We start from the raw sequence: 13,559 nt of genomic DNA on the forward strand, positions 1-13,559 counted from the left end.
GCCATCATTGGAAAGAGAGACCTATAGGTCTTGCAAACTTTATATGCCTCAATACAGGGGAATGCCAGGGCCAAGAAGTGGGAGTGGGGGGGAGAGATTATGGGGGGACTTTTGGGATAGCATTGTAAATGAAGAAAATACCTAATTTTAAAAAATGCTCTGTAATACACCTAGGTGCTGTCTCCAACAAATGAAAATGGAACCACCCGTGAGGGATGACGTCATTCTCTGCCCACAAAGACACAGTATCATAAATGAACAGATGCGATGCTTTTTCTGGACTTTGGGAATTGAGCTCACTGTTGTTGTTGTTGATTTAATTAAAATATTTTAATTGAAATATAATTATATGAACTCCCCTCCTTCTCCGTCCTCTTTCCATTCCCTCCCACAACCCCTCTCACTCTCTCAAATCAATAGGCTCTTTCTGATTATTTTCACACATATATGCAAATAGATGTAAATATAACCTGACAACATCCCTTTAGTGTGGCTTGTGAGTATATGATTTCAGAGATGACAACTTGATCTGAATAATCAATTAGTAGACTCATCCCGAGAGGGGTTATTTGCTCCTCTCTCAGCATTCACTAGATACCCATAGTTCTTTGTCTAGGGGTTGAGCCCCAGGACATTTCCCCCTCTAGTGTCAGAATTCTATTGATCTTATTACTTGGGCCTTGCTTATGGAGTTATAGTGTTGTGATATCCTGGGTATGGCTTCCCTGTCATTTGTAGAAGACTTCCTGGTCCTCTGGCCCTCCCAGTTCTTCCACCACCACCACCCCTTTTGTAAAGGCGAGTCTTAAGTGTCCAGGCTATGTTGTAGAGTTAAGTGTTTTGAACATACACAGGGACGACAAAGTATTATTTCACAAAGTAATACCTCGCCTTCTTTCTAACTAGTAGCAAAACAAACAAACAAACAAAAAAAAAACAAAAAAAAACCCAAAAGACAACAAACAAACAACTCATAAGTAATATCAAAACAAACAAAAATAAATCTCTAGTCCAAAACTACAAGCGCTGCTCAAAAACAAATACATAAAAAACATCCTATTTGAAATGAAGTAGGTGATGGAGAGGCTTAGGAGCAAACCATTGATTGAGCTGTCCACCAGAGAGCCTGGATCTCAAAACCACAGCAAGCTAGGCAGTTGTGAAAACAAATCTTTCCCCAAATTACTCTCTCTCCCTGGCACCATTTTCTCATATAATAAGTAGGTACCGATTCCTTTACAGGGAACAATACTGAGAACAATACTGTGTGTGATAAGTAGCTCTCCAAGCTGCAGTCCAGACTCCTGGGAAGCCCAGGCTTCTCCAGGCTCCCCCTAATCCTTTCCTCTCAGGAGAGAAGGTTCTTCTCACACTGCCTCAAGATTTGCTTTTCTTTAATCCTCTCTGTATTTGCCAGCTAGTGTACAGGGTCAAGCGATGAATTACAACCATTGCATTCAGCAGAAGATAAACTACTGCAGAGAACTTCAAAACAGCACACCCTGTGACCCACGGTCTGCATGGTGGCACCAACATACACACATCAGGCACTAGAGAGGACAAATTTTCTGCCCTCCTCTGCAACCTGCCCTTCATTAGCCCCTGTTTTCTCTCCATCTTCCCTCTCAAACTTCTAATTGCTCCCCAGAGTGAAACTCTTTCCGAGATAGAAACATGCTTCCCACAGCTGTTTTTCTTTTTCAAATCCATGATTGCAGCCTCCTCTTCAGAAGCTTCAGTACTTCAAAGAGAGAAGGTGATTGACCCCAATTAGCAGGAGAAGGTTTACAGTGCTTCGAGAGCCCTCCACTGGATCTGCCCTCTTTTCCTTTGCTCTTTAGTTCAGGCGCTGTCTGCACTCTTGCACTCTTGTTATGCACCGTGATAGAGAAACCGATTAACATAACTGTACTTGGCACTTCCACTATTACCCTGAGTGGGGAATGGATAGTACTGACCGTGCTATCTGCAGAGAGACAGGCTAAGGGCGAAAGAATATGCAAAGCTCGAGGCTGGACATCTCTTGACTTACAAACCTATATCATATTATTTTGTTATCATTACATATTTTACTTTTAAAAAAATAGCATGCAGAGAAACAGGCTTTCATACAGGATTTTCATCTATATGTTTGCTTGACTGTCTCCTGACTTCTCCCTTTTAAGTATACAGATTTAGAATTTAGCATTAACGAAAATAAGTTTTGAGATTGTCTTTTAAAGTGTGTAGAAGTCTCCTTCCCAAGTGTTGACTTCCGATGAGATATGAAAAGATTCCCTGTGAGTTTATAGAAGGCAGTCTGCTTTTATTAGATTTATCTCCAGTCAGAGTTGCATGGGTTATCTCTCCACCACTCTGATGAATACAAATCATTTGGATGCCCCTACAAGGAACCCTATTTAAAGAAAAAAAAAGGGGGGGGGGTGCTAGGCATGCACATTCAAACAAGAACTCAGATCAGAAAGAACTTCTTTATAGTGTTGCCTGCTCTGGCAACGCCTGCTCCTTGAGGCAATATTCAAACTAACGTCGGCACACACTTTGTCAAACCAATGCGAACAGTTTATTGTGTTTGTGAAACTGCTTTAAGTATTTTTTTAAGAAAAACTATCATGGGGATTATTTGTCGATTTTAAATTTTGTTTATTTTTATTCTATCTAATGATTTATTTTTTTTTTATTTTTTTTTAAGATTTATTTATTATTTATTGTATGTAAGTACACTGTAGCTGTCTTCAGACACTCCAGGAGAGGGAGCCAGATCTCGTTACGGATGGTTGTGAGCCACCATGTGGTTGCTGGGATTTGAACTCTGGACCTTCGGAAGAGCAGTCGGGTGCTCTTACCCACTGAGCCATCTCACCAGCCCTAATGATTTATTTTTATTTTATTTTATGTGCATTGGTATTTTACTGTCATGTCTGTCTGACTGCCCGTCTGTCTGTCCACGTGTCTGTCTGTCTGTGTCTATGTGAAGGTGTCAGACCTTCTGGTATCTGAAATAACAGTTATGAGCTGTCATGTGGGTGCTGGAAATTGAGCCTGGGTCCTTAGGAAGAACAGCTGGTGCTCTTAGCCACTGAGTCATCTCTCCAGCTCTTCTTATGGGCTGATTTGTAAAGGCTCTGACACTCTGCTAACATTGTAAACTAGCCAAGTCAAGAAACTCCCATTGGCCTTTAGAATGAGCTAATGGTACATGGGTACACAGTCCCTCCTCTCTTTTCCCATAAAGACTTTTGTATTTCCTGTAACTGGGATAGAAACCCTTTATCTATAATCTGTACAAAGGCTTAGCATCATAATTAAGATGTGGTAGGTGAAAGGTACTGTCTGAAAACAATAGTTTAACTGGTTGTAGCATTCACATTCTTACTCCTGGCCTTCAGTGATAAAGGGTTGAACTCCTTTGTCTATTTTAAAGAAAAGCTGGGGGGGTCTGCCACTCCACTAAATTTCAGATAGAACCATATTTATTTTTTTAAAGCTAAAAAGGATTGTCTGCTCAATGCATTGTAAGTTTCTGATCGCTTGCTTTTACTCTCAGAAGTCCTAAAAATAAGAAAATTGCCCCATAATCGAAACTTTTACCATAATTGTAGTGTCTTGGTTGAAAAATCTGCTGGTGTCAAACTCACTTCATAGTCAAGGATAACCTTGAACTTGTGACCCTCCAGACCTTACATCAGTGCTAGGGTTACAGGAGTATACCAGCATGTTGTAGATGGTGATAGAACATGAGCCCATGTCTTCATAGACAAGAATTCTACCCCCTGAAACACATCTTCAGCCTACCATAAGCTTTTTAATTTTTGTTTTCTAATTTCTCAGCTTATTTATCATCTTAGGTTTTTTTTTTTCCTTTCCTTCTCTTATTTTTTTTTCCCAAGTGGAACTTAACTAAAAGATGAACTTCACTGACTTTATTCACTTAAATTTACCTTTTCCTTTCATTTCTTTGAGAACTGAAAATTACCACTACTAACATTATGGAAAGCAATCGTGATCAAATATTTGGTATTTCAAACTCATCAAAGGTTTCAGAAAAGAGTGGCTAGTATTTACTGAAGGTTAGAACTATACTATATAACACAGCTCCTTTAAGGATGGCATCAATGTCTTTATTCCTCCCTACTGGAAATAGGAACAGGCTACAGTGGGAAGAGGCAGGCCTAATGTTTGAAAGATGCAGCTAACTTGAGATTCATGGCTACAGAACTCAGGTCTGTAATCACCATCACCCCATTCTTAACTCTCTGAATGATTTAAAGTCTGTCCCAGAATTTATCCACACGGTATCTCTGCCAGGCCAACTCTCTCCCACTCTTTCTATCATGACAAGAGGAAAATCGACAGTTTATGGCTCCATCTCAGTAGTCCACCCTCCAAGCTGCTGTAGGAGAGAGGTCCAGTAGCAGCGATTTCTGGTAGATGCAGAAGCATCTTGTTCTTTAATATTTAATGACTCCATTGTAAGCATGCATGGAGTTCTCAAGAAATTCATTTAAAAAGGAAACAGAAATAAAAATGGACAGTAACCTATGTAATTAGTAAATATTCAGAAGCTAGAGAAAGGACCCAAGTTGCTGAAGGGGTCTGCAACCTTATAGGTGGACCAACAATATGAGCTAACTAGTACCCCCCAGAGCTCGTGTCTCTAGCTGCATATGTAGCAGAGGATGGCCTAGTCGGCCATCGTTGGGAAGAGAGGCCCCTTGGTCTTGCAAACTTTATATGCCCCAGTACAGGAGAACACCAGGGCCAAGAAGTGGGAGTGGGTGGGTGGGGGAGCAGCGTGGGGGGAGGGTATAGGAGACTTTCGGGATAGCATTTGAAATGTAAATGAAGAAAATATCTAATAAAAAATTGAGAAACAAAAAGAAAAAAATGTGTATGCTGAAGAGGAAAAAAAAAGAAGCGGGGCTATTCAGTAAGGGTTAGGGTTTTGTAAATGTTTATGCACAGATGTTACTAGTGTGAATTAGTAGAGCATTTTAAGCAATGCAATTAATACGAGATGGATGATAAGAGCACATCCCATGTGATCTTGCAGCATCTCTTCTATGCAGTGAACCTAAAGATGTGCTTGTTGAAATGTAGAAAATACGGTTCACCAAGCTTTTACATTGTAGGTTCATTATTAATTTAATTTTGAAATAGATTTCATTTAAGTAAGTATCTGTCTCTGCTAGTTTTATGTCAAGTTGACAAAAGCTAGAGTCACCTGAGAGGAGGGAACCTCAACAGATAAAATGGCTTCCTAAGACTGGCCTCGGGCATGTTTGTGGGGCATTTAATTAGTGCTGCAGGGGGAAGGCCCAGCCCACTGTGAGTGGTACCATCCCTGGGCTGGTAGGTAATCTCAGGTTCCTTAAATAAACAGCCTAAGTAAGCCATGAGGAGCAAGTCATGGGGAGCAAGGATGAGGAGCAAGCCAGTAGGCAGCACCTTTCCATGGTCTTGCATCAGCTCCTGCCTCCAGCTTTAACTTCCTCCCCAACTTCCCTCGAAAGCTCTTTCCCCCTACATGTTGCTTTGGTCATGGTGTTTCATGACAGCAGTAGAAATGGTAACCAGGACAAAAGGTAAAGGCATGTACAGTCTGTGTTCCTCTGATGATCTGAAATAAAATATCTACCATCAAAATATTCAAAAGGAAGCACAGCATGATGGCTCAACTGGTAATTATGCCTGCTGCTAGGCTTAAGGACCCAGACTCAATCTTCCGAGCCCACAGCGTGATAGCACAGAATCAATTATTGCAAGGTTTACCCTGAGTTTCTCCACGTAGGCCCTGTGGTGTGTGTGCACTGTTAGACTTCCTCAGGTTAAAAACACATGTATTCCATCTTGCTACATCCATTTCTTGCACACTCACAGGGCAGCCCTTTTAATCTGGTCACTTGGTCAGTTTCTCTGCTAAAATCTGTAGTGGCCAGTTTTAAAACAAATCTTTAGTTCCTAATAGCTTTAGTTCATACATGTAATGAAATATATATGCATATGTATCTATGTCTGCATATGCATGAATGCAAGTATGTATGTGCATATTTATGAATGTATGTATGTATAATATTCAAAGGTGGTCCTTGGTTGGTTCCATAGCCTTGGGAACAATCTATACACAAACACACACACACACACACACACACGATGCTGTGCAAGTTTTAAAAGGTGACTTACCCTCCTTTAATATAGTCCAGGAAGGAGACTTCTGTTTCCACCAAGAAGGACAGTAAGGTTACCTAGAGAGAGAGAGAGAGAGAGAGAGAGAGAGACAGAGACAGAGAGACAGAGAGACAGAGAGACAGAGAGACTACTACCTATCAGTATTAACTGTAATTTCAACATGGAATGGACACACTAAAGGGAACATGATATTCCCTTGCATTTCGAAAATAACTACAGACTTATTTATTAAAATCTGCTAAGATGTGCATTTGACGTTACTGGAAGGGAAGGGATGAAAGATAACATTAATTATCTACTACTCTGTGGCTATGAAGAACAGCTTGGCAGTGATCTGCAGGGACACTATGCTGTTCTCCACTGTAGAGTAGAAAAGATAAAAAGTTTGGAAAGCATTTAAAGATACATATGGATCCCTCAAGCTGAGCTATGCAAGAAATGGCCCTTTTTGCCCGTGTGCTTTAACATGGCCATCTAGTAATTGCAATGTTATGATTAATACAGAAGAACTTTAAAAGAAAACAACAAAAACAAATTTCTTCTGAGTAAATTAATTTTAGAAAAATACTTAGTTGTTTTTTTTTTTTAAATTTGTTTAATCTGAAAACAGGGTGGTCCTGATTACTTTTAGTTTTTGGCCATCTTTGCTCCCCTATCCCCATCCTGATCACCCCCAGCATCTCCACAGCTGATCTTTGATATCCCACCCATGACTACATTGACTTCCAAGGTTAACAGTAGGAGTCACTGAGGAATGTAGCCGTTCTGAGTTTGGTCTTTGCCAGATTCACTGCACTGACTTCTGCAGTGAAGAGAGAGATCAGAATAGCACATCAGCCTCCCTCAGAAGGGGCTAGCAGCAAATCATCCAATCATCCGCAGCCTCCATGATATCTTCTTTCAGTACAGCCCTCCCTAGGAAGGTAAGGCTTCCAGCACAGGCCTTTGTTTTCATATTCGAAGGGAAGTAAATGTCTTTCTGAGATGATGTATGCTCCCAACTGTTAAGTCATTTAGAATCCGAGTCTTTAACAAATAACAACAAATATGACTTACTGTTCCTGAATTAGTGTATTTTTTCTTTTTTCCTTTCTTTTTGGGATTCACCACCTTGAAGAAGCAAATAGAACAATTAAAAGGTTAGGCATCCTCAGATTAAAATCACATGTATTCCAGCTTGCAACATTCATCTCTTGCACATTCACGCGGCAACCCCTCTATTGTGACCCTTGGGTGGTCACTCGGCCAACTGTTCTGCTAAAATCTGAGGTGGCCAGGTTTAAAACAAGTCTTTTGTTCCTAATAGCTTTCTTTTACTTTGTCTTGATTACTTATAATCATGTATACATTTCTATAAGGACTTATTTTATCATTTTATTTATGTGTGTGAAAGAGTGACTTGTGAGTATGTTTGTAAGTGCTAGTACATGTGGGGGTGGGGGCAGGGGCCCAAGGGTCTGCCCCATGCTTGGGAACGCCTTAGAAAAAGCTCCCAGAGAAAAGCCACACCTTCAAACTGAACCTGCTGAATGGTTCATTAACTGATTAGACCTTCAGTGACAGTGGAGAACTGGATGACGGGGCAAGACAGTGCAGAGGCTCCTCCATCTTGTATTCTTGCTGAAGCCATTTCACATTTAACTAGAATTTGATTTCTTTGATGGAGAATCCTGTGGAAAAATTAACCAACTCTGATCTAAGACCTGAGGCCAAGACACCCTATCTAACTTACCTGAGCTTCTCTTAAACTGCTTGCTTCTTACCAAGCGAGATGCTAAGAGTTTGAAGGCAAGATATGGTTCTTGCCTTCAAAATCCTTGTGCTCTGGACACTTGGGGCTACATGTGGGTCCCTCAATACCTGAGTGTCGTCCCAGCCATGTGGAATAAAGACTTTCAATTAACTGTGCCTGAGTGGTTGTCTCTGGTGGGCTCCCCCTAACAGTTGGAATGTGGCAAGTTTAGAGCCAAACTACCTTGTTCAGTCCTTAGTCCTCTCAACAGATGTTTACTGGCCTCCAGTGAACCTGACCTAATAGCTTGAACAAGAATACTATGAACAAGGCACTGTTTATTCTTTGGAATGTGGTGGTGACTTCTCAGCTGTCTGCCTTCCAATGATGACAAGGCTAAGAGTTCTATCAACAGGGTCTGAGGCTTATCATGGAGAGGTCTTCTGTTTACTGTTTACTTATCATGGAGGGGTCTTCTGTCTACTGTACCCACCTTTCTGATGCTTCTGCTGATATATTTTCTTTTCACTGTGTATTCAAAGTTTATTCTTAGTGATACAAGATGTGTGTGTGTGTGTGTGTTTATCTGTGTGTCAGTGCGTGTAACTACATTTACTACTATCCAGCAAGCCAACCAGCAACTCTGAGTTTTAGTATATCATGGAAAATTCAATACTAAATAAAAAAAAATACCTTTATTTACAGAAGTTATACATACATTATCTAACATTCACAGTAACCTCGGGTCTACCAATATATTCTTTTTTTCAAGTCCTTGCTCTTAACTTTCTTTGTTATTATAAAAGCTTCATGAAATGTCTTCCACCTTAGAGCATAGAATCTGATGTAAGCTAGCTATATTTGTGGAATACAGTCACTGGAATAGTCTCCATAGTAAAGTTTCTATCTCCTTTCACTTTGAGATGACATGTATTTTTTGGCAATGGGAGTCCTCGCAGAGACAGGAAGAGGGCAGGGCATCGCCTGAAGCTGAAGTTGAAGGCAGTTGGGGTACGGGGAATGAAATTCAGTTTCTCTGGAAGACGAGCCAAGTGTTCTTAACCACTGAGACCTCTCTTCACTGTCATACACACATACCTTCTGGATTTAAATGAGACCTTTCAGATCAATGTACCCAAACAATGAATATTTCTCGCAAAGAATCATAAATTTCAACTCAATGGTGGTAACACACACCTGAGGAAGATGAGACAGGTGGGTGGGGAAATTGAGGCCAGGATGGGTTACAAAAGGAAAGGTGGGACATGGCCCCCCCACCAAAAAAACAAAAAGAAAGAAAAGGAGAAAAGAAAAAAAGACAAGAAAAAGAAAGGAAGGAAGGAAAAAGAAAGACTCAAGGAAAGAGGGGAGGAAATGAAGGAATAAGATAAAGGAAAATCATAGGTCGCTAAAGAGAGTACAACTTGAAGTCATAACTTGCCCTTTATTAAAACGTTAACAGCAAATGACCTAAAGTGTGAATGTTAGGAGACACATGAACAAAACTTCTGTTAATCATGCTGCCATCCACTCCCCAGTGGCTGGTAAGGGACAGACCTGTGGACACATTGTAGCAGGACAGCGGCGCCAAAGATTGAAGCAAAATTAAAATGAAGAAGACAGCAAGTACCTCCCCTCCTTCCCCAGTTTCATACAACAAAGGGTTCATGCTCTGGGCAGTTTTCAGAGAAAGATCCGAAGCTGCCCTTCCCCATCTTTTTCATCTCACCATGTGAGAGAAAAGCCTTCAGTATACACAGGGGTGGCTGGAGGTGAGAAAAATAAATGTCACAGGGAGGGGCTGACCCTTGGTGGCCACACATTTTGTTTTTTTCTCTCACTTCGTTGCTCCAATCTAACAATGTGTTTACTAAAAATCTCTCTTAACGGTTCCCTTTCAAATGAAAACTATTAGAAACATAATTGCAATAAGCAATAATGTTCAAAATCTTTGTTTATTAAAGTATGCCCTATGCATGATCATGCATGCAGTGTATCTGTCTACACACGTGTGTCTATGGTTTGGTTTGAGCATCATGCACTTAGTGAGGATTCGACTTATAAGTAAAGGCTCATCTAAACTGAAGTCAATAATTTGGCCCAGCTTCATTTTGTTCACAGTAAAACTAAAATTTAAAAACAAAATAAGGATTGTCTAATCAGAGATGGTCCGGGTCCTGAATCTTCCCTTGGAACAATTTAAGTTCTTAAAATTAAAATGCTAAGGACATGACGTATGTAATCATACAACTCTGACTCAAAGCAGTCTCTCCTTGATCCGTATCCCAATTCCGGTTCTACAACATGGTCCCAACTTCTTGATGGTATAAATTAACTTTAAGAAATGGTTGTGGCTACTCTAGGAAATGCTTTCCTATTGGACAATCATTTTCCCTTTGGATGAGAATAACCTATGTCTATGGCTTTAAATGTGTTTTTTTATAAAAATGAATTTATATATAAACCACAAGCATGTTGAAGATTTTAAGGATATTTTTGAAAGCTATAGCTTCCTTAAAAGCAAATAAATGGGGTTTTTAAGAAACAATACTGGGTGACTGTCCTATCTTCTAAGTTAAATGACTGTCAGTGGCATGCCTTCAACTGTGCTGACCTGATAAGATCACAGCAGGGCTTGTTAAATGTTAATACTCTTTAGCAAGAAGAAGAAATGAACATGCTATCATATATACATTATATATATATATACACATATATATATACATATATATATATGTACATGCATACACACATACACACACATATATATGTGTATATATACATATATATTGAGAGATATATGAATGTATGTATAAATGTATATAACATTTATATGACTATAAAATGTTCTCATACTGAGTAAAAATGTTAAGTGTGACTGTTTCTGGACCACCCACAGTCCCATCAACATCCTCTGTAAGTCTAGTAAACGTATTGGCTCTTCAGAGTGAACTTTAATGAACTGAACTTTGGTTTGTCATTGGAACCTTACAAAGAAGGGCTAGACATTGCTTAGTCTCCCCTCCCCTAAGGAGAAAATTCTCACAGCTGATAGAAAATTCACTGTCAATGCTATTATGTCTCAGGGCATTAAGGAAGAACAATGTTGGAAGGTGTAAAGATGGAAGTTGTGTTAGTAAAGAAGGATGGATGCATGAAGATCAGGAAGGATGGATATTTGCAGAATGGCAAAAAACAAAACTAAAAAAAAAAAACTTTTGTGTGATATTAAGGTCTGAGTGAGTTATTTAAGGCATATATGTGAAGAGACTTAGAGATAATACATATGACATCAAGACTTCTAAGGTTTAAAAATCAGCAATTACAAAAATTGGCTAAAATATATGTCAAATCAAAGTGTACTTAGGAATATTTGTCTAATTCATAGTGTACAGTAAGTTAAAAGTATAGGACTGGTATACTGATCTTCTGGGTGTTTAGTATCCAGACTTGGAGGCTATGCTAATGTGGCCAGAGGGACTAATGGGGAGAATATTTTCTCAATTGCCCTCCAAGATCTACGGAGGTTCCAGGGGACTGTGGGCCATCTCTAGAAATGTTCTACAGCTCTGAAGAGTTTTGTGTTCTGTTGTTCAGGGAGGCCATGGAGCAGGCCCTCAAAAACCATTTAGAGAATGCAATATTTAGCACTCTATGAGGAATCACGGAATGATGGGAAGTCAAACAAGAATTAATGATTTCAAAATTGTGAATGGTTGTGTGTCAATAATGTGTCTAAAACCGTCCTTCTAGCATTCAGCATTCAATTTAGGAGAAATGTGTTTCGATGGATTTTAGGAAAGAGATAAGAACCTCCAGTCAGCCTTCAGTGGAAATTCAGTTGCATACACACATACATCGCTTGGTTCCTAGCACATCATGATTAACGTTCATTATAGGGATTAGTTCAGATAATGTGATTTTGTGATTAAGTTAAATAAAGATTTGTCATGAGGGTCACAAAAGGTAGGTTCGACAATCAAGAGAACACCTGGTATTGTGTGTAACTATGATCACATTTATTAATTACTTCACACACTGAAATGGCCTAGAAAAGCTCATTTAAAATATGGAACAAGAGGCCACCATGGGTTTTTGTTTTGTTTTATTTTATTTTGTTTTAATCTAGAAAAACTAAGACTTGTTCCAAAAAAACACAAAATCCAAAATCAAGGCTCATTCATTTAATTAAAAAAACAAACCAAAACAAAACAAAACACTGAATCTCTGCACCACCTTCGCCTTTCTCAATCTCCTAGTTCTCAGCTTGGTAGCACAGAAAAGTCAGCTTTGCAAAGAGAGTAGTAGAGAAAAACTGACAACTATCTACAAGCCACCAACAGGTCAGACCCTGGCTATTTACAAAGAATTAGCATTAACAGACTTGTCTAAAATCTATGAAAGCTTCTTTAAACAGCATTTGATTTGTCTTTCTCTGACCTCATTCAAAGCTTGAGAGCTGGGAAAACCTTTATCTCCCAGACATGTGTTGAAAATAGTTTGTGGTAACTGTTAGCCCCTGGATATCTGCCAAAGGAGAGAGGAAACAGTTTCTCTATGGGGTTGATGTGCAAACCAAAAGGGAGGGAAGATCTGAGATACAAGGTGCCTTTAGAGAAAAGTTTTAATATGAATTGTTTTATTATGTATAGGGGTGTATGTGTGTGTGTGTGTGTGTGTGTGTGTGTGTGTGTGTGTGTGCTGGTGCTCACAGAGCTCACCCCTAGAGCTGGAGTTGAAAGCAGTTGAGAGGTGCAGGATGTGGGTGCTGGGAACTTAACTTGGATCCTCTGCGAGAACAGAAGGTGCTCTTCCCTGCGAAGTTATCCCTCCAGATACAGAGGGTTTTAAAAAGCTCAAGCTGGGGCAGGTCAACTGGCAGTCTGGTGGGGAAGGAAGCCCTGTGACCTACAGGCTTTGCAGTGTTGTTTCCCACTGAACTCCCCAGGAAGCTGAAGAGGATGGGCTGGGAGGAGGAACCCAGGGAGGAGCCTAAGTGGGCCATGGTGGAGGCAAAGCATTAAAAAGGAAAAGAAAAGAAAAAAGGAAGGGCAGGCATAAGGGAAGAGGGGAGCAAGGACAAATAGGCTGCCAGAGTCCAGCCTCTAAAGGAGACAAGAAAGAGGCCATGTCTGACTAACCACCCACCATGCCTTTTATCCAGTGGAACATTTTAAAAAATCAACTAATCAATAAATGTGAGGTTTTTGGTAGCTCTAGAAATAACTTTGGATGGGGTGGGGGGAGGACAGAGGGGTTCTATCTCATCTTATTTTTTTAAAGTATTACTGATATTTTTGTTTGTCTTGGGTTTTTTATTTTTAATATTTTTTATTACGTATTTTCCTCAATTACATTTCCAATGCTATCCCAAAAGACCCCCATCCCCTCCCCCCCTTCCCTACCCACCCATTCCCATTTTTTTGGCCCTGGCATTCCCCTGCATATAAAGTTTTTGTGTCCAATGGGCCTCTCTTTCCAGTAATGGCCGACTAGGCCATCTTTTGATACATATGCAGCTAGAGTCATTGACAAAAGGGACCTCATGAAACTGCAAAGCTTCTGGAAGGCAAAAGACACCATCAATAAGACAAAAAGACCACCAACAGATTGGGAAAGGATCTTTACCTATCCTAAA

At 40.0% G+C, this 13,559-nt stretch overlaps 1 protein-coding gene across 4 annotated transcripts in view; it reads right to left on the bottom strand.

The window, feature by feature from the left end:
• Positions 1-13,559, bottom strand: part of Cpne8 (copine 8) — a 187,679-nt gene that overhangs the window by 45,566 nt on the left and 128,554 nt on the right. For all 4 annotated transcript variants that reach the window (XM_029469851.1, XM_021183655.2, XM_029469850.1 and 1 more), the window contains 2 exons: positions 7,246-7,299; positions 6,184-6,245 (listed from right to left, as the gene is read on the bottom strand). In XM_029469851.1, coding sequence (XP_029325711.1) covers positions 6,184-6,245; positions 7,246-7,299 — 116 coding nt within the window. The remainder of the gene's footprint in view (positions 1-6,183; positions 6,246-7,245; positions 7,300-13,559) is intronic.

The sequence above is a fragment of the Mus caroli genome, chromosome 15, assembly GCF_900094665.2.
Source record: "Mus caroli chromosome 15, CAROLI_EIJ_v1.1, whole genome shotgun sequence".
In the NCBI taxonomy this organism is placed as follows: domain Eukaryota; kingdom Metazoa; phylum Chordata; class Mammalia; order Rodentia; family Muridae; genus Mus; species Mus caroli.